The 24,853-nt window shown below is 44.2% G+C and overlaps 1 protein-coding gene across 1 annotated transcript in view; it reads right to left on the reverse strand.

Moving 5' to 3' along the window:
* pgd (phosphogluconate dehydrogenase) overlaps positions 1–24,853 on the reverse strand; it is a 32,666-nt gene that overhangs the window by 7,550 nt on the left and 263 nt on the right. Inside the window, exons 2-11 of the mRNA XM_072586100.1 lie at positions 18,353–18,428; positions 16,614–16,793; positions 15,833–15,898; positions 13,910–14,028; positions 12,108–12,177; positions 9,836–9,970; positions 8,718–8,907; positions 4,659–4,789; positions 2,320–2,453; positions 1,298–1,397 (exon numbers count right to left, since the gene is read on the reverse strand). Coding sequence (XP_072442201.1) covers positions 1,298–1,397; positions 2,320–2,453; positions 4,659–4,789; positions 8,718–8,907; positions 9,836–9,970; positions 12,108–12,177; positions 13,910–14,028; positions 15,833–15,898; positions 16,614–16,793; positions 18,353–18,428 — 1,201 coding nt within the window. The remainder of the gene's footprint in view (positions 1–1,297; positions 1,398–2,319; positions 2,454–4,658; positions 4,790–8,717; positions 8,908–9,835; positions 9,971–12,107; positions 12,178–13,909; positions 14,029–15,832; positions 15,899–16,613; positions 16,794–18,352; positions 18,429–24,853) is intronic.

Raw genomic sequence — 24,853 nt, forward strand, 5'->3', positions numbered from 1 at the left:
GCTACCAGAGGAAGTAGTGGAAGCTGGTACAACTATGTTTAAAAGGCATCTGGATGGGTATATGAATAGGAAGCGTTGAGAGGGATATGGACAAAATGCAGTTAAATAGGACTAGATTAATTTAGGATATCTGGTCGGCCTGGATGAGTTGGACCGAAGGGTCTGTTCCATGCTGTACAGCTCTGTGACTAAGAGTTAAACATTTGTTCAGGTTTACCTAAGAAGAAGATGCTCCTTTTTTTAAAAAAAAGGATAGGAACCCTTTTTAAAAGGATTGTGAAAATTGGTTCATGTGAAATACTGAGGGAAGCATGGATCCTCAGCGTGTGTTGGTCTTCATCATTCTCTGCTCCAGAGGGAGGGTGGGTCATACAGGCAGTTAGAGAGACCACAGACAGAGTCATACAGCACGGAAACAGGCCCTTCTGCCAAACTCAACTGTGCTAACCAGATTTCCTAAACTAAACAAATCCCATTAGAACCACAGAACAGTACAGGCCCTTCAGCCCTCGATGTTGTGCCAGCTTTTTATCCTAATCTAAGATCAGACTCACCTACATACCCTTCACTGTGATATCTTCAAAGTGCCTATCCAAGAGTCCCTTAAATGTCCCTAATGTATCTGGCTCTACTGCCACTGCTGGCAGTCCATTCCACATAACCAACACTCACTGTATACCTCTGACATCTCCCCTAAACCTCCCTCCAATTACCTTAAAGTGATGCCACCTCGTGATACACATTTCTGCCATGGGTCAAGTGTCTGGCTATTCATTCTATCTATGCCTCTCATCATCTTGTATACCTCTATCAAGTCACCTCTCATCCTCCTTCACTCCAATAAGAAAAGTCCTAGTTCCTCAACCTTTCTTCATAAGACACGCCCTCCAGTCCAGGCAGCGTCCTGGTAAATCTCCTCTGCACCCTCTAAAGCTTCCACATCTTTTGCCAGCATTCGGCCCATATCACTTTAAAAATTTCCAATCCATGTACTTGTTTAAATGTTGTCAACTTACCAGCCTCCACTACTTCCTCTGCCAGCTCGTTCCATACACTCATCACCCTCTGCGTGAAAAGGTTGCCCCTCAGGTCCTTTTTAAAATCTCTCCCCTCTCCCCTTCAACTATGCCCTCTAGTTTCGGCCATGATCTCACTGAATGACAGAACAGGCCAAATGGCTTGTGCCTGCTATTTTATTGTGTATTTTATTGCCAGAATGCTGCTGTTTCACTCTTAGGTTCTGTATAGTTTAAGATATCACAGACTCATAGTTTGATGATGTGTGTGATGAGAATACCTGACAATTCTGAACAGCTTTCATGAAGAACTGGTCCAGCAGCAGGTTCTGCAAATCTGGATTTGCATCAAAAGCATCTTTAATTTTACCCAGGAAGACACTGAAAAAGACACAGAAAACACAGGCGTTACAAAGATTCCCTCCCACACGAACTGTCTGAAAGTGTCTATTCATCACCCAGGAGCCTGTAACCATGACCTCGAAATCCAGCAAATTTCCCAACGTCAAGGAGCACAGTCACTGCAGGAACACAGAGTGAAAAAGATATCCCAAAACCTTCAATGTTTTGATACAGTCCTTGCGTTAGACTGACTGCAGATATAGTTTTTTAAAAAATCTGTAAGTCCCAAGAAGCCAGAATTTCATAGAATCTCTACAACATGGAAGCAAGCCATTCAGCCCATCAAATCCATACCGACCCTCCAAAGAGCATCCCACCAAACCCTCCTCCTATCCCTGTAACTCTGCATTTCCCATGGCTAACCCACCCAGTCTACACATTTCTGCATACTATGTGCACTGTGGACAATTTCTCATGGTCAATCCACCCTAAGCTGCACATCTTTGGACTGTAGGAGGAAGCCCATGCAGACAGGGGGAGAATGTGCAAGCTCCTCACTGATAGTTGCCCAAGGCTGGAATTGAACCCAGGTCCTTTGCGCTGTGAAACAACAGTGCTAACCACTGAGCCACCGTGCCGCCCAAATTTCACATTTCATTTGAAACTTGTAGACCTTGAAAATTTTAAAATGATGCCTCCTAACCCAGGTTTTCCTCCAGGTTTATAAATAAGGATTAAATACTCTGCAAGAAAACCAGCTTCTCATTCTGTGTGTTATGCACAACTTCAATCTCCTCCTTTAAAAATGTCCCTCATGATACTTGCTAACACCCACCATCTTCACAAAACACTTGATCCAATCTCTCATGCTGCCCAGTCTGAAAGTTCACTAGATGGCATCCTAGGACCTTTTATCACCTTTAGGCACAATACAAATGCAATTCCTAAGTGTGCCCCTCACCTTCTGATAATGCAGCCTCCTCTCCACATCAGTGCGATTCCACCGTAGTTCAGACACCAGTTAAACTCTTTAGCTGCTTGTCTCAGCAGCATGAATCCCTGGGCATAGGAGATAATCTTCGAAGCGTAGAGAGCCTACCAAACAAAACATGTCCCAAAATGTAACATTGACTTCATTCCTCTCCCCAACAAGTGCTGCCCCAACCAGTACTTTTTATTTAAAGAAAAATCAAAATTGGGGGCCAACATGATAAAGTAGCAACTCCCTTCGCTGTACAATGACACGTGAATTTGGGTTAAACATGGACAATCTTTATTTGTATTTTATTGGCCTATTCCAATGAACACCTACAGAAGCACAAACTGTGTGTGTCTCACACACACAGACAGACGACAGAGAGAGAAAATGAGACACAGTGAGAGAGATGCATACACACACGAGAGACTGAAAGAGAGATACACACAGAGGACAGCGCGAGAGACAGAGACACCCAGATACATGTTCCCACAGAGAGACAAAAAATGCCTATCCCATTCCACATTGTGTGTATTAAACTGAATACTTCAGAGTGGCATCAAGATGGATACAGCGTATTGATACACCTTCAGGTATTTCCTGATTGAAATCGGGGCACCTTGAACACATTCGGAAATTAGGATGTGATGTGGTTTTACTTTGCTCCACGTCTCAGTTCAGAAACAGCTGGAAGCCATCTTCCATTTGTCATTCTCCTGCTAACAGTGAGGTAACAGACACAGGGGGCTGTACTGCAGAGAATCAGAATAAAACCTCAAAATCCAACCCACTTCACAAACAAAGAGATCTTGAGCATGGCTGGGGAAAAAAGGATGGTCCTGTTGATGAAGCTTTTGTCTTGCTCTCATCAGGATAGGATCACAGGTACATCAAATTTCAAAAAGGAACAACAATTTATATGGAAACGCCACCCCCTGCAAGTTCTCGTCCAAACCACTCACCATCCTGACTTGGAAATATATCACCGTTCCTCCACTGTCACTGGGTCAAAATCCTGGAATTCCCTCCCTAAGGGCATTGTGGGTCAACCCACGGCACATGGACGACGGCGGCTCAAGGCGGCAGCTCACCCCCACCTTCTCAAGGGGCAACTAGGGACAGGCAATAAATACCGGCTCAGCCAGTAATGCCCACATCCCACGAGTGAATATAACCAAACAAATAAATAAATAAACAAACAAACAAGAAGAGAGGGTTGGCAAGTGGCCTCTGATTGGTGGAGAGATGGCTGTGAATGCACAAGGAACAATTAACTGAGAAGCTTTTGTTAAAATTCAAACCAAAAAAAAGAGACGCCAAGTGCGGACAATAAAACAAAACAAAATAATAGTTATAGGAGGGCTCTTAAACAGCACAGCGGTGGTGTCCCGAGCTCTGGGCCAGGAGGCCCAGGTTCCAGTGCCACCTCCTCCAGAGGTGGGTCACAGCATCGCTGAACAGGCAGATGGAAAATATCTTAAATTAACCACCTCGTTTTTGTTTTGAAAAGTAAAAGGAGCCAGCCCAGCTTCTGAAAGATTTGATTAATTATTTCCTCCGATTCCTTCCTCTGTCAAAACGTGGACATTTTTCTGTTGCACAGAGCCCGGCCTGCCAGTCATCTACTGCTACTCTGCCCAGTTAGTTAGAGGCAACAGCAGACTATTCCACCACATGGGGAGTCACAGCAGAACCCAAGGTCTGGTAACACTGGACATCCCCACCCAGTAGGTTACCATGGTGACCAGGAGCAGGATGTCTGCCTGATTCACTTCCTCGTGCCCAGGGCTTGGGACATTTATAAAACCCTTAACAGTACCTCACCAGAGGGCAGCCTGCTTTAAACAGGAAGCAGAGTTAGGAGTGTGGTGCTGGACAAGCACAGCAGATCAAACAGCATCCGAGGAGCAGGAGAATCGATATTTCAGGCAGAAGCCCTTCATCAAACTGATGCTTATGCCCGAAACATTGACTCTCCTGCTTCTTGGATGCTGCCTGACCTGCTGTGCTTTGCCAGCACCACATGTTTCGACTCTGATGCGCCAGCATCTGCAGCCCTCACTTTCCCCCTGGCCTTAAATAAGGAGCAGTTTAAACTTTGAAAAGGGTCAGTCACTCCTGAAAGAAACGGGGCAGGAGTCTCGTGTAACTGCCCCCCAAAAACACACCCAGATTCTTAGAGAAGCTGCATGCAAGCGGATCCTAGCTCGTGCCCAGTATTTACACCAACATTTCAGATCAGAAACAGCTACTTAAATACAACGCACACCACACAAAAAAAACAAACAAAACAGAGCTCTCAGACAATCCTTCAGGAATCCCACCTGGCGTATATCTTCCAGAAAGGTCTTTTTGTCCCCCGAGAATTTTGGATCATTTGGTCCCGCCAGCTGTTTGGAAGCTGTTAACCTTTCATCTTTCAGAGAGGACAGGCACCTCGCAAACACAGCCTCACCTGAAAACATTGAGATCGTTCAGATTACAACCCGAGTGGACAGCCCCGCCCGAACCCACACTCATGGGGACTCTCCACACAAACCCACTCACCTCCCCCCTCACTGTTTCGACCTCTGCATCGTCTATTCCTCTCTCCCTCATGTCATCGAGCTTCCACCCAATCAGCTACAGATTTTATTTGACTTACCACATGATTGTAGTGAGGAGGGAGTGGGGGGGTTGCTCATTCTCCCTGCTCTTTGGGGTACAGACATTTCTCCTGAATCACCCTTCTGGATTTATTAATAACTACGTTCTGAGTCCCTTCCAATGGGGAAAATTCTCACTATCCTTCCATCCAATGCCTTCATTTTTTTTTAAAAAGGCATCCAGCAAGTTCCCTCTCAAGCTCTTTCTATAAGAGGACAGCGCTGGGTTGTGCAGTCTTCCCTGACAGATTATAACCGCTCTCTTCAGGCATCATCCTTACAAATCCTTTTACATTCTTTCACTGCTTCTTTAAAAATAACGCCCCCCCCCACCCAGAATTTTCCAATTAAGATCTAATCAAAGTTCTATACAAGTATGGACGTTATTTCGCTAAGCTTGAAGATTTGTTTCAGATGTTTTGCCACCATGACTGGGTAACATCACCAGTGAGAGTCTCCGGTGAAGGGCTGGTGGTATGTCCCATCTCTCTATTTATAGATCTTGGTTTCTTAAGGTGGATGATGACACTTCTGGTTCTTTTTTTCACCCCAAGGGAGTCTATACAGGTTTGACAGAAATTTTCCTCCTTTCCCTCCCCGGATTTAAAATTCTCTCTACAAATGGCCTCCAGTCAAGTCTGTTTCACCAAATCTACACTTGGCCCATAGCCTCGACTCTTATGACATTTCAAGGGCTCAGAGGAGGTTCAGAAGCATGTCCCAAAGAGGAAGGGTTTGTCAAATGAGGAGCAGTTGAAGACTCTGGATCTGTACTCGATAGGAATTTAGAAAGATGAGGGGGATCGAATTGAAATTCCAGGATACTGAGAGCCCTGGATGGAACAGATGTGGAGAAGATATTTCCTGTCAGTCATCAGAGAGACTAGGACCTGAGGGCTCAGTCTTAGAGTGAAGGAATGACCCTTTAGAATGGAGATGAGAAGGAATTGCTTCAGTGGGAGTTGAGGGGAGATCTGTGAAATATATTGCTGCACAGGGCTATGGAGGTCAAGTCATTGAGTCTTTCAGACAGAAGTAGAGAGGTTCTTGACTGGATCAATGGTTACAGGGAGAAGGCAGGAGAACTGGGGTTGAGAAACATATCGGCCATGCTCGATTGGCAGAGCAAAGTTGATGGGCTAAATGGCCTAATTCTGCTCCTATATCTTATGTTGTCATCCAGGTACTTTTTAAGAAAATCGTGAGGTTTCCCACTTCAACTACCCCTCCCGTAGGCAACAGACAGCTATATTGGCATTTTGAGATGGAGTCATTAACCTGCATCAAATGGTTTGTGTATCTTGGCCCCTCTACCACATTGAACTACTGTACGATGGACTGCATTGACTCAAGAACGCAGCTCCCTACCAATTCCTGATGAGCAATTAACACTGACCAAGGCCAGCGATAGCCACATCACCCCTCACCCCAAAGGTCAAGCGCTGGGCTCCAAAGCAAACATGACAATGGATGGATTATAGCAGACTCCAGTCAGCCTATAGTGAGTTACAAATTACAGCACCATTTTATTTGCTAAGTTCAGGAGTGACCAGCTAATGTGGCAATTCAAAGTGAAGGAAGGAAGGAAGAGTCACACAAAGTTGCTGCTGCTCTCAACACTTTCAGTGAAAAAGATTCTTCTGAGTCACTACTTCTCGGTTTTGTACGATGACATTAAGTTTCTCTTCCCATTTGCTTAATCTACAGAGATCAGAGTTAATTCCACCAACGGAATTTATTTGGGGCTCATATACAACAGCCAGGAGGTGATGTTGACCTGTCAGACCTCCGTTGGAGTACAGTTCTGGGCGCCACACTACAGGAAGGCATGGGAGAGACACAACGTAAAAGCAATTTGTGTGAATGGCTCCAGGAATGAGAAATGTTGGCGATGAAGGTCAATTGAAGAAATTGTTCACCTTGAAGAGAAGATGGCTACAGAGAAGATCTGATCAAGGTTTTCAAAAATAATGAGTGGGCTGCCTAGACAGAAGGTAGGGAGAGGCTGGCGCTGCTTGCAAAAGCATCAAGAATAAGATGGAGCAGATTTGAAATGATGTGCAAAAGCAGCAGGTATGAAAGGAGAAAAAAACTTCCTCACACCCAACAGGTAGTTAGGGTCTGGAGTGCACTGCCTGGAAATGTGGTGGAGGCAGGTCCAATTCAAGATTATTTGCATAAAGATATGGGGAGAAAGGGATATGTATAAAGGGATATGGGGAGAAAGCTGGAAATCGGAACAGGTAAAGATGCGCATTTAACGAGCCGGTGCAGACACAATGGGCTGAATGGTCTCCTACTGCACCGTAACACTGCTGTGATTCTCTTCAAATTGACATTAGCTTCAGGCTTTACTTCAGGCAGGGTCTGAGCATGTGTCACTACCTGCCTCTGGTTTAGAAGGATGTGGGTTCAAGCCCCACATCCCTCAGGGTTTGTGCTGAGGGATTGGAGGGGAGACACTCCAGTGAGGAGCTGAGGGAGAGCTGCACTGTCAGAGGTGCTGTCTTTCAAATGTAATCAAAGCTCTATATGCTCTCTCAGCTGGAGGGAAACAATCCACCAATAATATTCCAAAATGAGTTAATCCCAATGTCCTCACTAATATTCAAAATCACTGGAGGGCCTGCTCATTTTCATCACATTGCATTTAGCGGGAGTTTGATGTGCACAAACTGGCTCCAGCTCTCACCAAGTTCATCGTCAGTGTAAAGCGATTTATTCACTCACGGGGATGTAGGCATCAGTGGCCAGCCCAGAATTCATTGCCCTTCCCCGATTGCCCGAACAGCAATGAAGAGTCAACCATCATTGCTGTGGGTCTGGAGTTACAAGTAAGGCAGACTGGGTAAGGATGGCAGATTCCCTTCCCTAAAAGGATATTAGTGACTCGGATGGGTTTTCCAACAACTGACAATGGTTTCATGGTCATCATTCAACTTTTAATTCCAGATTCTTCGTTGAACTTAAATTCCACCATCTGCCGTGGCTGGATTTGGACCCTGGGTCTCTAGATTAATAGTCTGGGGTGTTGAGGCAGTAAAAGGCACTATACAAATGCAAATGTTTGCAAGTTATTCAACTGCGTTGGGGAGTAGGGAAAACAAAACATTAGCTTCAACCAATGACCTCATCCACACAGACACACTCTAGAGAAGGTCCGTAGAGAGACTGGGAGATGGGGAAAAAAAAAGGAAAGAAAGAACAAGAGAAAAGGCAAGAAAAAGAACGAAAGAAAGAGAGCGCGATCCTGATGGCAGCTTGACTGATTTGATTCCCTGGCTTCCCTCGTGTCGAACAGCAAGGTTGAGCAAGTTTGTTAGCCTTCAGCTTAAAGTTTACTTTCTAAGTCTCACAAATTTAATCCTAAACAATCAGATTCTCAATACAAGGCAAAACCAGGTCAGGAGCTTGGTAGCACCGAACTGGCGAATTGCCAAAGAGGGACAGAGCTAACACCTTTCATCTTGCATTCATCAGGACAAGTACAAACATTTCAAGGGAACAACAATTTATACTCAATGAGAAAGAGGCTGTGATTGGCTGCCAAGTGAATTCTGACAGTTTGAGATGTAGCCATGGAAAATGTGTCAGGGAAAAGTTACCATAAAACATCCCACTTCTCATCGGGTATAAAGGGTGTTCCCTTTGAAATTTGGTATTGTGTCTTTTTTCTCTGGCAAAACACAAATCTAGTTATTGGTGCCACGTGGTGGTGAAGGTGGGTGTGTCTCTTACCAATAAGTGTGACTGGCACTCCGAATTCCAGGGATGAAATAGCAGTCCACTTCCCCGTGCCCTTCTGACCTGCAGAGTCTTTGATCTGGGGCAGCAGTGGCTTCCCTTTGGGATCCCGAAATTTGAGGATATCTGCTGTGATTTCAATCAGGAATGAATCAAGTTCCGTCTTGTTCCATGCCTTGAATACCTGACATGGAATAAAACAATGCACAGGTTTTACTGAAAAAAAAACAAAACCAGGAATCTCCTCCACACCCACCAACTCAAATCCACAAATCTCTAAAAATGCCAGGTTAAAAATGAAAGATTTTATAAGTACTAGAGCTGGTTAAAAAGTAGTCAACAAGTGCCATTATTCATAACTGAGGATGTTCAAGAAGCAATGGATGTTTCGTATTGAAATAGAGAATTACGCAGAATAACTCTAGGTCAAAAATCCAGCTTTTAACTCGATGCCAGAGAGACGGTAAAATTTGAACGCAAAAAGAAAATCAAGGTGTTCCAAATTCTGGAAGGTACACACGAGATCGCAGAGTGGAGTGAACCAAGCCACTATATAATCAACCGAAAACAGAAATTGCTGGAAGCACACAGCAAGTCTGGCAGCATCTGTCAAGAGAGAAACAGAGTTAACATTTCAAGTCTGGGATGACTCTTCTTCAGGATAAGAATTTGAAGAAGGGTCACTGAACCTGAAAGGGTAAAAACAAGGACTGCAGATGCTGGAAATCAGAGTCTAGATTAGAGTGGTGCTGGAAGAGCACAGCAGGTCAGGCAGCATCCGAGGAGCAGGAAAATCAACGTTTCGGGCAAAAGCCCTTCATCAGGAATCAATCAGGAATTCCTGATGAAGGGCTTTTGCCTGAAACATCGATTTTCCTGCTCCTCGGATGCTGCCTGAACTGCTGCACTTTTCCAGCACCACCCTAATCTAGACACTGAACCTGAAACTTTAACTTGGTTTCTCTCTTGACAGATGCTGCCAGATTTGCCCGTGTTCCTCCAGCTATTTCTGTTTTCCATTCAGATTTCCAGCATATGCAGTTTTATTTTAGTTGCTTTTCTTTCTAACGCTTTCCGGATCAGAGTTATACTTGCGAGTAGGTCGTGCTAACCTCCGCCATTTCGTCATGGTTCATGTGAAGAACATCCTTCATCAGCTGATAAGCCTCGCAGATTAACTGCATGTCCCCGTACTCGATCCCATTGTGCACCATCTTCACAAAGTGACCAGCACCTTCATCACCCACCTGAGCAGAGAGCAGAGAACTTCAGTCTGGATTTCAAAGCTACAGGTCACCGTTCGGATTTAACGAGATGGAACGACATGGTTAACACAAAAACTGCGCAAATAAAATAGAACCTGAAACTGGTTCAAAACAGTAATCACAGCATGAGCTTCCTCAATGTCAAACTTTAAAATGATCCAACGCTCAAATCTCTCATTCTAATGCTGCAGCTGTGAAGTAACTGGGATGGTAAAAATTCACAATCTTACTTTACACATGACCCAGGAGCAGGAGGAGGCCATTCAGCCCCTCGAGCTTGCCCCTCCATTCAATACTATCATGGCCTGATCTCACCTCGGATTCAACTCTGCTTTCCTGCCCACTCCCCAAAACCCTTCAACCTGTTATTAATTAAATGTCTCAGCGTCTAATGTCGCTAATCAATGTCTCAGCTTCCCCCATGCTCTGGGGATCGTGAATTGTGGGTGGCACGGTGGCACAGTGGTTAGCACTGCTGCCTCACAGCGCCAGAGACCCGGGTTCAATTCCCACCTCAGGCGGCTGACTGTGTGGAGTTTGCATATTCTCCCCGTGTCTGCGTGGGTTTCCTTTGGTTTCCTCCCACAGTCCAAAGATGTGCAGGTTAGGTGAATTGGCCATGCTAAACTGCCCGTCGTGTTAGGTAAGGGGTAAATGTAGGGGTATGGGTGGGTTGCGCTTCGGCAGGTCGGTGTGGACTTGTTGGGCCAAAGGGCCTGTTTCCACGCTGTAATCTAATCTAATCTAATCAATTCCACAGATTCCACTTAAGCTTCCGTCTGACAGTTGTCATTTTAATACTGGAAACAAATTCCCTCCCTCAGGGCATTGTGGGTCAACTGCTGCAGTCCTAGAAGGCAGCTCATCCCCACCTTCTCAAGGGGCAACTAGGGATGGGTAATAAATGCTGGGCCCAGCCAGTGGCACCCACATCCTATGAATTAAAAAAAAGTCAAATATTTTGCAATACCTAATGCTTGTATATACAATTATTACAAATCTAGTTTTTATCAGTGCAACAGCTATGATAACACATTTAATAAAATGGAATAAAATATTTGAGAGTCTGGAGGTGCCTTACAGATTAGTAAGAATGAGTACAATTGACTGATAAAGGGACATCCAAATCTGAAACTCTTCTCTTCCAGACATCGAATTTCCAGCATATACAATAAATGATTGAGTGTTCAGCTCAAGGTTAATCTTACAAAAACACTGACTGAAATACTGAAAGAAAACATTATCCTGCCAAACTTTGTTTAACTTTTAAATTGTCAGTCAGACTCTGTCTGAGGTACTTATGCGGGTAGATGGAATTGGATAATGGTATTGAATGCTGGAATCGGCTTGAAGGACCTACTCCTGCTCCTATTTTCAGTCTATATTAAACACAGGGCCCCAAACTTTGGAGACAGAAAGAACATCGTCGCAGCACAGTGGCTCAGTGGTTAGCACTGCTGTCTCACAATATCAAGGACCCGGGTTTAATTCCAGCCTCGGGTGACTGACTGTGTGGAGTTTGCACATTCTCCCAGTGTCTGCGTGGGTTTCCTCCGGGTGCTCCAGTTTCCTCCCACAATCCAAAGATGTGCAGGTCAGGTGAATTGGCCATGCTAAATTGCCCCTGTGTGGGTTAGGTGCATTAGTCAGGGGGAAAAGTAGAGTAATAGGGTAGGGGAAATGGCTTTGGGTGGGTTACTCTTTGGAGGGTCGGTGTGGACTTGTTGGGCTGAATGGCCTGTTTCCACACTGTAGGGATTCTATTCTGACATACATCTGCCTCGATGCAACAAAAACAGGTGAGAGTTATTTTGATTCACTTCTCAGGACAATGCCTTGACCAATAAAATTCAATCTACCTTTAAACTGGTCTGGCAGTTGACTGTCAGTCATTATCCAACAGGTACTTTCTTTATGGCATTGACTCTGCCAGGTCAGAGTTCACTTGATAACCAATCAGCATTTGCTTCCCTCTCAGTGTTAATGTCATTTCCTGTTATGTTGGTCGGTCTTGCAGATTTTCTGGCGAGTGCAAGATAAAAGGCTTTCGACAAAAAGTGCCTTTTTCCAGCAATACTCAGAGTCCTTTAACACTTGAGACATTTGAACTGACACTCACCCAGTCACAACAGGCTTCGCCAGTTCCAACTTTAGCAGCAATGCTCTGGAAGATATGCTTGATGTGGGGCCTATACAAGGAAGATGAAAACACAAAGTGAACCAAACTTATCACGGCATCAAGCAGCTCGTGTCAGACCCAAAACCATTCATTCAACAAAATCACTGAACTTCATCACCAAGGAGACTATAAGGGACAACAAAACAGTGGGCATTGCTCTTACAAAATAGGAACAGTGTCAGTTGGTTAAACATTAAACTCATCCATCATTACACCACAGCATTGTTTCATATTAAAAAGACAGACACCAAGAATTGGAATAATGTATCAAATTGGTCAGGAAATCAAGGCACTTATTTTGAAGTTTGTTTAACACCAATAAAGTTCTGTGACATGTAAAAATTAGCTATTCTAGTCTGTTCCTGGTATTCTTGCAAATTATCCTGATGAGTACAAAATGAAAAGCTTAGGGAAAAAAAAACACTTTTCAATATTTCTGTTTAAAATTGCCAACGTCCAACTCTTGCAATTTCACCCCAGACAACCCGGTCATTAAACCGGGTTAGCGGCGTCCTACCCTCAGCATCTGCTCAATACTGCCCCCACAGGATTACAGAAACTGCACACACAGCTGACAGAGCAGCATGACTCTCAGCTGTGAACAATTCAGAGACTAACTTTCAGAACTCCCAGAAGTGACACAGGTTTTCCCGGGTGGAGTTAATCTAGGGCACAGCTACAGAGACGGCAAAGAGCATCGGGTCTCTCACCCAAGGAGGGGGCAGCTCATGGACAGGAAACATTTCTGTGCAGGCCACTGACTCTCCTGCTCCATCAGGTGACCTACCCCGCAGATGCCAAAGGGAGATTGGCTGGTGGTAGGCTGCCCCTACCCTATGCCATCCCTGTAATCCTGCATTTCCCATGGCTAACCCACCTAGCATGCACATCCCTGGATACCATGGGCAATTTAGCCTGGCCAATCCACCCTAAACTGCACATATTTGGACTGTGGGAGGAAATCCACACAGACACAGGGGGAAATATGCATATTCCACACAGCCAGCTGAGGCAGGAATTGAACCCAGGTCCCTGGTGCTGTGAGGCAGCCGTGCTAACCACTGAGCCATTGTGCCACTCTAGAACCACAGAAAGGATACAGCAAAAAAAAAAGGTCATTCAGCCCTCTTGTCCATGTTAACCCAAATGCCCTTCCTAATCCCATCTTCCTGCACATACTTATAGCCCTGCAGCTTACAGCATTCACCCTGCAGATCCAGGAACCTTTTACGGTCTCTGCCTCTACCTCAGGCAGCGAATTCCAGACACCCATCACCCTCTACATAAAAATGACCCCTCATGTCCCCTCTCGTCCTTCTGCCAATTGGCTTGAATCTCTGACCCCTGGTTTTTGAACTCTGTTAAGGGAAACTGGTTCCTCCTGTCTATCTCTACCCCTCACAATTCTGTATACCGCAATCAGGTCACCCATCAGCCTTCTCTGTTCCAAGGTACACAACGCCAATCTCTCCTTACAGCTACAAATCTCCAGGCCTGGCAACATTCTAGTCAATTGTCTCTGCACTCTCTCCACAGTAATTACTGTAATATGGTGCCCAGATCTGTACACGATTCTCCCATGGTGGCCCGACTCCAGTTCGCATTTACCCCCTTTTCCTAATGGGGGCTCATTTCAGAATCTCATTTCTGAAGCACTTCAGAAATACAATTTGCAGGGATCACACAAAAAACAACTGATAAAAGAAACAGATTAGCTGCAGTGATCAGGGCTGTGGACGTACCAAGCTTCTTTATGGCCACCAGGCATTAGAGAAGGTCCGTATCGAGCTCCATCCTCTCCACCGCTAACCCCGCTCCCAACAAACAGCAGACCCTTCGCCTTCAGCTCTTTGCACCTCCTCTGCGTATCAGGAGCAAAAAGGAAAATAAAGGTACCTTGGTCACATTTCCACAGCAAATTAAATGTAAGCAACAGGTAATTGTGTTTGTCAGTAAAGCCAAAGAACAGCACAATTATCAAAACTTCCAAATGCTTCTGGGATTTTTAAGCAAATGACGCAAAGTGTAGTTTGTGACATTTCAATTATGTCTTGCATAAATATTTCAGAATGTGACGCTGTTAATCTCCACAGACATTGGAATGATAATTAAACTCCTCCACAAGATAATGACGCAGCTTGGGTACTCGGAGTATTTTATTAAAAATTAATAAAAGCTCACAAATCTATACCCCAAAAATCTAATACAAGATACAAGATGAAAAAAACAACAGATTATCCTTTAAACTTTTCTCATGTAGTCACGGCCACCCGGGATTGCTCTCAACAGAAATGTTAAATGTTTGAGTATTATTGAAAAACACATTTTAAAAACTTTTACATTTAGCACTCATCAGGACAATTTGCAAGAATACCAAAAACAAAAGGGTACACTATTTCATACTGCACAAGGAGAGAGTGCTGATTGGTTGGAAAGTGGACTCTGGTTGGTAGAGGTGTTGCCATGGTGAATGTACATATTATAGACAATAGACAATAGGTGCAGTAGGCCATTCAGCCCTTCCAGCCTGCACCGCCATTCAATATGATCATGGCTGATCATTCCTAATCAGTATCCTCTTCCTGCCTTATCTCCATACCCTTGATTCCACTATCTTTGAGAGCTCTATCCAACTCTTTCTTAAATTAATCCAGAGACTGGGCCTCCACTGCCCTCTGGGGCAGAGCATTCCACACACCCACCACTCTCTGGGTGAAGAAGTTTCTCCTCATCTCTGTCCTAAATGGTCTACCCCGTATTTTTAAGCTGTATACTTAAAATAAGTATACAGCTTAAAATAAGTATATTTTATATTAAGATATTAATCCACAGAGTCCTGCCCAGTGTGTTGACATGCTCGGACTGCCTGCTGGTTTCAACTGAACATAAGAAGTGAACCAGAGAGTGCCTGCCTAAGGCAATGCCTTGACCAGAGTCAACACAAATGACTTAGGTTTAAATAAAACTGGAGAGTTAACTGCCAATCATCAGCTAACTTATACATTCTTTGTGACAATGCTTTTGCAAAGTCTCACTCTCTTTACACACAGTATAAAATCTTCTCCCCATTTAGCTTTCTTGTAAATGCCCTGAGCACATGTCAAAAGTTTCAATAAAGCATCTCTTCAGCAATATTCAAGTCTGCCCTGTCAAATGACTAAGCTTTGAATAATTAACATTAAAAAAGGAGAATGGGCGGGATTACAGGGAGAAGGCAGGGAAATGGCAGTGGGCTAGTCACACGTTCGAAGAGCTGCTGCAGACATGATGGGCCGAACGACATCTTTCTGCACTGTCAGAATTTGGGGATCTTTCACGTATTTAAAACAAAATTACTTCTATGGTCCTGCTTTATAACATTTTCATCAGTTTTGACATTCCCCATACAAAATGGTTACCCACACGGATAACGGAGACTCCAATGTAAAATGTTGAAACAACACCTGCCCGTCATTTCTAGGAAGGGAACACATTTACACAGACTGGGCCCATCATAAAACCGAGCCTAGACATTTTCAGCAGGGACAGGACGCAGGACCTGAAAACATCTTTACTAAATCAATCCCCGTGACTGATAGTAACTCCTACACTAATTAAACATAACAGGTAGATAAGAAAACTCTATGTTAAACAGCATCACTCTTGTCTATCATCGTGATACGAACCGTTGTGTCTCTGTATTCTGAGTTCCCACCATCAATAATGATGTCACCTTTTTCCAACAGTGGAACCTGATAAGAGAAAGAGAGAGAGAAAAACAGATCTATTGTGTTCTTTAATTTTCTTTTCTTTGTTCTTGTATCAGGTATGGGGGTCTCTGGCAAGGCTGATGTTTATTATCCATCCTTAATTGCCCCTTGATAGGGCTATTTCAGAGTCAGTCGCAATGCTGTGGGTCTGGAGTCACGTGTAGGCCAGACCAGATGAGAACCGTAGATTTTCTTCCCCGAAGGCCATTAGTGAATCAAATGGGGTTTTAAACAATTTTATCACTTTACAGTCGAGTATTTTATTTCAGATTAATGGATTGAATTTAAATTTTCACAGGCCACTCGGGTAAGATTTGAACCCACATTGCAGAATACTAACTCAGGGACATTTCTGTTTATGCTAATCCACAGGAGAGTCGACAGGGAACAGGGAGTTTGGACCGGAACTTTCCGGAAAGTTCCTGACAGAAAGATGCCACTTGCAGCTATGGGACCACAGCCTGGGGAAGGGAGTGCACTCAAATGGGGGGGAGATTAAAAAAATGAGCCGAGCAGGGAAAAAGGGAGCATTGTACAGTCTGGAGAAAAGATACACACTCTCTGTGTCACCCACTGGAAGGGAGGGGGTTTGGAATCCTTCTGCTTCCTCCTAGCCCTGGCTTGAGCAGGCCGTTTGCTGTACCCTTTTCCTCCATTCCTGTATTTGCAACAGAAACTTGCCCCACCAGAGACATACCAGCTTCTGGATGAAGTCATCGACGGCCTCACCAGCCTTGACCAGGAGGACAATACGCCGAGGGCTCTTCAACTTAGACACCATCTCCTCTAGGCTGTGGGCACCAATCACTTTGGTGCCTTTAGCTTCATTTTGCAGGAAGCTGTCCACTTTGGAAACGGTCCTGTTGAAGGCGCAGACCTGCAGCAGAGACAGTGAGTCAGCTCTCGATTAGACACTACCATCCTGCAGCACCGCAGAACGTACACAGTGCAACCCTGAGCATGGTCACAGTCCCACAGGAGCCTGTGGGGAGCGGATATGGGATTAGAGAAAGAACACGGTAATGTACAGGTCAACAGCCCTCAGCTCCAGCTCAGTATCACGGGACTTCACCAACATGAGTCCTTGGTAGAGACCCTCTCAACACAAAATTTTAACTCCCCTTCTCTCTCTCCACAGATGCTGCCTGACCTGCTGTGTTTCTCCAGCATTCTCAGTATTGATTTATCTCTAGCATCTGCAGTGTTCTACTTTTATTTCAACAAGTTTCAATCCTCTTCACACAAAGTAAAACACACCCAACATTCTTATGGAGCCCAATAAAAGGCAAAACGCTGAGGAGGCTGGAGATGTGAAACACACACACACACAGAGAAAGCTGGAGTAACTCAGTGGGTCTGGCAGTGTCTGTGGAGAAGGAAATTAATGCCAAATCCAGTAAGACTCTCCTTCTGAAAAGTCAGATTGCACTCAAAACTTTAACCGTTTCATTCTCTCTCCACCAATGTTACCAGAATCATAAAGGTCTACAGACACACAAAGGCCCTTCTGCCTATCGAGTCTGCACCAGTCAAAAACAAGCACCTTTTCATTCCAAGTCCATTTGAGCATATGGCTCGGCATTGCAAATGCACAGCTGAAATTCTGAAAGAGATGCAAAATGGACTTAAAATGTAAACGGTTTCTGATGCTGCCAGGCCAGTATTCTGTGTATTGGTTTCTTCATTGATTCCCATACTGTAGGGATTCGCTGGCTCACTGACTCCTCACCAACCCTCCAAAAGTGCATCCCACCCACCTACCTACTCAAGCCCTGTAACCTTGCATTCCCCACCTAGCATGCACATCCCGGGACACTATGGGCAATTTAGCATGGCCAATCCATCTAAGCTGCATACCTTTGGACTGTGGGAGGAAACCAGAGCACCCGGAGGAAACCCACGCAGACACAGGGAGAATGTGCAAACTCCACACAGACAGTTACCCGAGGCTGAAATTGAACCTGGGTCCCTGGCGCTGTGAAGTAACCGTGCTAACCACTGAACCACTGTACTGCTCCATTATGGAGCCCAATTCTCCTCATTTCCGCAAGCGAAAAAATTCAACGGGAAAAATCACATTTTTGAAAACACCAGGAAACAGAGCACCCATTTTGGCTTTTGAGCCTTAGGGAGATCACCAGATACATGTAGAATTAGCATAACCCAGTGACCTGCTGGTAATCAGTGTTCTGTCTCCCAGCCACGTTCTGCTGGTTAGATGGCACACAGATGGATGGACAAAGTGGGAGCAAGAAAATGAGGCAACTTTCAATCTTACAGCCCTTCATTAAGACCATGGGTGCTAGACTCCATGTCCCATTCAATGTATACCCTTTGAAGCAGAGTCACAGTTGTTTTAGCAAATGCAACAGGCACTAAGGGCACAGCGAGATGCCTCCACTGCAGACAGAGAATTACTGGTCAAGTTATACTTACCACAAAGCCATGATCATTCATGTTTAAGATCAGGTTTTGGCCCATCACAGCCAATCCAATGAGTGCAATATCAGCTCTAGTGGGAAAGACAGAAACAAACTTGGGTTTCTTAATCTCGTTCTATGAACAAACACACAAATTAGGAACAGGCCATTCGGCCCCTTGATTCTGCCCTGCCATTTGATAAGATCATGGCTAATCGGTTTACTCCACATTCCCAACAATTCCCAATAACCTCTCAACTTTTATTCTCTGGCTGAAAAAAAATTCCAGTTATCACAAACATTCAAGGAAGACAGTTTTAAAGAATCAAGACCCACTGAGAAGATATTCCTCCTCAGCCCTGTCTGAGTGGACAACATGTTACTTTAAAGCAGTGACTTCTTGGGTCTAGGATATCCCACAAGAGGAAACATCCTTTTCACCATCACCAGATGTAGGGGTATGGGTGGGCTACGCTTCGGCGGGGCGGTGTGGACTTGTTGGGCCGAAGGGCCTGTTTCCACACTGTAAGTAATCTAATCTAATCTAACCTAACCTTATTGGGACCCCTAACACGCAAACATAAGGAGAATTGCAGGAGCAGCAGATGCAAGAAAAATGCTCATGTGGATTAGAGAGAGAACAGACAGTCGAATCTGCCCCACTTTCAACACCAGTCACGGCAATGACCATCCTGCTTCTACAAGGCTACAACCGAACCTTTACACTGACCCTGTGGGTCAACGTGCAACTCAGAAGGACTTCCAGGCCATCTATCATTAGGGTTCGAGCTCTGAAATGGCCAATTATAGAAACAAAAACTGATGCTCCTGGAGAGCTCACTAATGTGGAGAAGCAGCAAATTCAGAGGGATTCTTGATTGTCTTCGACCTAAAGATTTACAAGGATGTTGCCAGGGTTGGAGGGTTTGAGCTATAGGAAGAGGCTGAATAGGCTGGGGCTGTTTTCTCTGGAGCGTTGGAGGCTGAGGGAGGAGCTTATAGAGATGTATAAAACCATGAGGGACATGGATAGGTTAAACAAAGTCTTTTCCCTGGGTTGGGGGAGTCCAGAACTAGAGGGCATAGGTTTAGGGTGAGAGCGGAAAAATTTTAAAGGGACCTAAGGGGCAACGTTTCCCACACAGAGAATGGTGTGTGTATGGTGTGATTTGCCAGGGGAAGAGGAGGAGACTGGTACAATTTCAACATTTAAAAGGCATCTGGATGGGTATGTGAATAGGAAGGGTTTCGAGGGCTATGGGCCAAGTGCTGGCAAATGGGACTAGATTAGGTTAGGATATCTAGTCAGCATAGACAAGTTGGACCAAAGTGTCTGTTTTCATGCTGTACATCTCTATGACTCTATAGCATACCAATCATTGAGCGTGCTCCCACTGAAGATCCTAGCCTCTTCTTTGATTATAATGGCAAGGAGTTGTTACAAAAAAAGGATATGTTTATCATATTGAAATGATTTGGGAAACTTGGTTAACATGAAGGAGTTGGATTGAAGGGTGTGTTTCTGTGCAGTATGGCGCTATATCTTTAAAAAACAGTCTGTGTGGAGTTTGCACATTCGCCCAGTGCCTGTGTCGATTTCCTTCAGTTATCCCCCACAATCCAAAGATGTGCAGGTTAGGGTGAATTGGCCATGCTAAATTGCCCATAGTGTGCAGGCTAGGTGGGTTAGCCATGGGAAATGCAGAGTTATTGGGATAGGGTAGGGGTGTGGATCTGGGCGGGATGCTCTTCAGAGGGTCATTGCAGACTGGATGGGCCAAATGGCCTTTTTCCACACTGTGGGAATTCTATGATTAAAAGACAGGGATCATGTTTGTAAGGACAGTGCTGATCTTGGCTGTGCTGTCCCTTCACTGGAACCCATGCACCCTATAGTAAATGGAATAATTTAGCAACACCTCAGTCCACTCTTGCCCCATGTTGACATAAACTGGGCAACGTACTGGGTGATTTTGAGCATCCAATATCCACCTGGTTATGGAGGAAATAAAATGGGTGGGAAAAGCCTATTGGAAAAAGTGTTTATATCCTGGATACACAAATTCATTCCAGCTCAAGGATTGCTGACACATTCTTGTGTAACTGCATTGCAAGATCCTCAGGCGCAGATATTATACTGTTTGGTTAGGACACTATTTCAATATTATCAACCATGTTAATTTCTCTGTTTGCACAACTTCCTCTAAAGAGGAGGATAATTCTATTTTCAACTTAACACGCATTGCAAAGTCTTAAACACAGTATTGCAAAACAGCACTAGACTTGAGACATGGTGCTCTTGGAATGTGGCAATAACTCTCTCATCAGTCAGCAAAGTTACAATCCGATACTTCCTGATCCCATCCCACCTACAGAATGAGGAACCAAAAGGTCTTCCAGTTTCCTGCAAAAGCGGTACCATATACAGTTCAAGAGAAAACATACAATCCAAAACGCAAGGGAGCAGGGCAGTCAATTCAAATCCAAATTATACTCTCTCTCTGATAGCCTGCCCATCAGCTAGTCACTGCAACTAAAAAGGAACAGCATTATTAAGACAGAAGGTGACTATGTGGTTTATCATTCTTGTTCCTATGATATAGTCAGCTTCAAACTTGTATTTTAATTTATTGGATATCACCACCATTGGACAGTTTGGATAAATTTATGAGATATGTTTATTTGATGCGCAAAATTAATCTTTTGATTTTATAAAAGCTGATGCCAACATTTTTGGTTTTGATTTCAGATTTCCAGCAATATTTCACATTTGTATTGTTTATATTCAATGCCTGGATAATTCTTAATAGCTTTCACAATGCTAAATTTCCAAATATTGTTGTACCATAGTGTGTGAAGTATCGACACAAACTTGACACTGATCATAGCGAAGAATTAGCAACATCTGAAAGTGATGAATAAAAGATAATTCAAGAAGCAACTTGCACATGATCCAGAAATATTTCACAGTGATTTACCAATAATGTGTGTTTGTATCAATACACGAAGCAATCCACACACCAATAAAACACCTAACTCACAAACCGGAACCAGCCTACAGGTTATGCAGCCTACAGGCAGATTCAACCAGAGAGGTGAGAACCTTAAGGAGACTGTTTCATTTATTACTTTCCCTCAGTTTCCAAAGCTAAAAAAACCAATAGTGCCTCTGAAGCCTGAAGACTCTCTGCCAATCTTTCTCAGTTTTCACTGAAAGACACAACCAACTTCTCAATTTATAAATGAATGTGAATAATGATCTCTGTAGTTTGCTCAGACTTCTATATTCTGGTTAATCTTTTAAAACTGACTTCTATTCTCTTGAAGAAAGAGATATTCCATAAATATTTTCTAATCAACCTATCAGGAGATGTTATTACACACCTATAGAGCAGGTGGGACTTGAACCTGGTGGTAGGGACTGTAGTTAGAATGTATCCATGTGCCTAAGTACTCGAAGGAAAAGTTTGGCATATTAGCAAATTCCTTGTTAGCTATTTCAATCGACTTGATCAGACATAGATGTTAACTTTCATCTTCTGTCACAGAGTTAGGGTCACTGCCACTGTCCCACATGATCTAGAGCTGAAATTCAACCCCTTACACTGTTTTGCCACACTCCCAAATTCAAGAGGTATTCTACACACTGCAAAAAGTGTTGGAAGCTATAGTAATTGCATTTGGAATTTGATTTAAAGACAGGATACTCAAGTGGTTGTTGGGATATGCTTTTTCAAAAAAAAAAATCATTCATTTGGCGTGGGCATCACTGGCTAGGACAACACTTTCTGCCCATTCTTAATTGCCCAGAGGCCAGTTCAGAGGCAACCACGTTGCTGTGGATTAGATTAGATTAGATTAGATTACTTACAGTGTGGAAACAGGCCCTTCGGCCCAACAAGTCCACACCGCCCCGCCGAAGCGTAACCCACCCATACCCCTACATCTACATCTACCCCTTACCTAACACTACGGACAATTTAGCATGGCCAATTCACCTGACCTGCACATCTTTGGACTGTGGGAGGAAACCGGAGCACCCGGAGGAAACCCACGCAGACACGGGGAGAACGTGCAAACTCCACACAGTCAGTCGCCTGAGGCGGGAATTGAACCCGGATCTCTGGCGCTGTGAGGCAGCAGTGCTAACCACTGTGCCACCGTGCCGCCCAAATCTGCAACGATATGTTGGCCAGGCCAAGTAAAGACAGCAAATTTCCTTCAGTAAAAGACATTGCTGAAGCAGATGGGCTCTCCTCACCCCAACAATCACCATACATGATCATTATTAAACTATTTTAGATTTTCATAGCATTCTAATTCCAACAGTTGCCATGGTGGGATTCAAATCTAGGTCCCCATAACATTACCTGGGTCCCTGGATTAATAACCTAACAATAATACCACTAGGCCATCACCTCCCAAAGAGGTTGCAAGTAATGATACCCCCACCACCAACAGTTGAAGGAAATCAGGAACGTGAGGCTTAGGACATAGATCAATAAAACACAGTACAGGCCCTTCAGCCCTTGTCATCGTGCTGACCTATTGCCCCACTCTATGATTAAACTAACCTACATACCCTTCATTTTTAATATCATCCATGTGCCTATCCAAAAGGGACTTAAAGGTCCCTAATGTATCTGACTCTACTACCACTGCTGCTAGTGCATTCCACCATCCACCAATCCCTGTGCAAAGAACCAACCTCTGACATCTCCCCGAAATCTTCCTCCAATCACCTAAAAATTATGTCCCATCATGAGAGCCATTTCCACCCTGGGAAAAAAAAGTGTCTGGCTATCCACTCTGTCTATGCCTCTCATCATCTTGTACACCTCTATCAAGTCACCTCGCATCCTTCTTCAGTTTAATGAGAAAAGCCCTCGCGCACTCAACCTAAGACATGTCCCCTCAGTCCAGGCAGCATCCTGGTAAATCTCCTCTGCACCCTCTCTAAAGGGTTCATTTACTTCCTATAATGAGGTGACCAGAAATGATCTTTGGATTCATTCCTTTATTCTAGCTTCTGTGAGGATGACAGGATAGAGGGTTCTTCTCATTGGCTCAATGAGTCTCCAGGAAAAGCTCCAAAGTGCTTTTCCAAAGCTTCAGAGACTACTCAAAGTCTGAAAGAAGGAGTGGGGAGAGTGAAACAAATGAAGGTGGGGTAGATTTCCTTCTCCGCTGCCAAATATTCTTACTTCTCCACACGTGGGGATCCTGTCAACAGAAAGGTGAGGGCAACAGCACTACGGTCATGAACAGCACTGAAGGCTGCCTAACATTGTCTCTCTTTCTAGACAAACTACGAAATTGGAGAGGGTTCAGAAGAGATTAATCAGGGTGCTACCAGGTATGGAAGGTTTGAGTGAAAGAAAGGCTGGATAGGCAGGGACCTTTTTTCACTGGAGCTTGGAAATTAAGAGGTTATCTGATAGAGGTTTATAAAATCATTAAGAGCACAGATAAAATTAATAATAGGCGTCTTTTCCTTAGGTTGGGAGATTTCAAGACTGGGGGCATATTTTGCAGGTGAGAGGAAACAGATCTTAAAAAGATATGAGGGACAAATGTTTTGCACAGTGGGTGGTTCGCGTGTGGAACAAACTTCCTGAGGAAATGGAGGATGTGAGCACAATTATAGTGTTTAAAAGACACTTGGCTAAGTAGGTGATGAGGAAATATTGGGAAGGATATGGGCCAGGAGCAGGCAGATGGGATTATGTTCAGCCTGGACTGAAGGGTGTGTTTCCATGCTGTTTAAATCTATAATCAAAGCCCTATTCTCACTCCAATGTATTCTACACTATTTCAGATATTTAGTGCAAAGCTTTAAAACCTCAATCAGGATATGTCATATTCCAAGGAGCAGGAGAATCGGGCATGAGCCCTTCTTCAGGAACCTGTGCCTGAAACGTCGATTCCCCTGCTCCTTGGATGCTGTCTGACCTGCTGCGCTTTTCCAGCAACACATTTTCAGCTCTGATCTCCAGCATCTGCAGTCCTCACTTTCTCCTACTTCCTACAACCGTGTAACCTCACTCTCTTGACTTTTTATTTAATTACTACATTTCACGAGATCCCCAAGCTGTTTGGTTTAAACTCTTAAATTAATAAAAAGACTATTTGATTGCCTCTAAACGTCACTACTTCAGTAGCGAGAGTACCAAGACCTTAAGTCACTCTTTGTAACTATATGCCTCCCAGCCAGAAGCATCCTGGCGAGTCTGCACTGCACGGGCAGCCCAATGACTGAATATCTGACGCTCCACCTAATAGACTTGTGCAAGAGCTGGGAGAGGCCTAGGAGATCGACAATATCCTCGACTCTCACCCAGGAAAGGCCAGCCCTAGCTCAAAACCCCACAGAGCAATGAAGGAAAGGGGAAACAGGAAGAGGAAATCGTCCGGATTCAAGTGAGTAAGCCCTTTAACTAACTCTGCATTCAAAAGCACACAATCACTTAAGGGAAAAGAAATCTGAACAAATTCAGACAAGGAAGCAAATAAAATA

Source organism: Chiloscyllium punctatum, chromosome 16 (assembly GCF_047496795.1).
Source record: "Chiloscyllium punctatum isolate Juve2018m chromosome 16, sChiPun1.3, whole genome shotgun sequence".
In the NCBI taxonomy this organism is placed as follows: domain Eukaryota; kingdom Metazoa; phylum Chordata; class Chondrichthyes; order Orectolobiformes; family Hemiscylliidae; genus Chiloscyllium; species Chiloscyllium punctatum.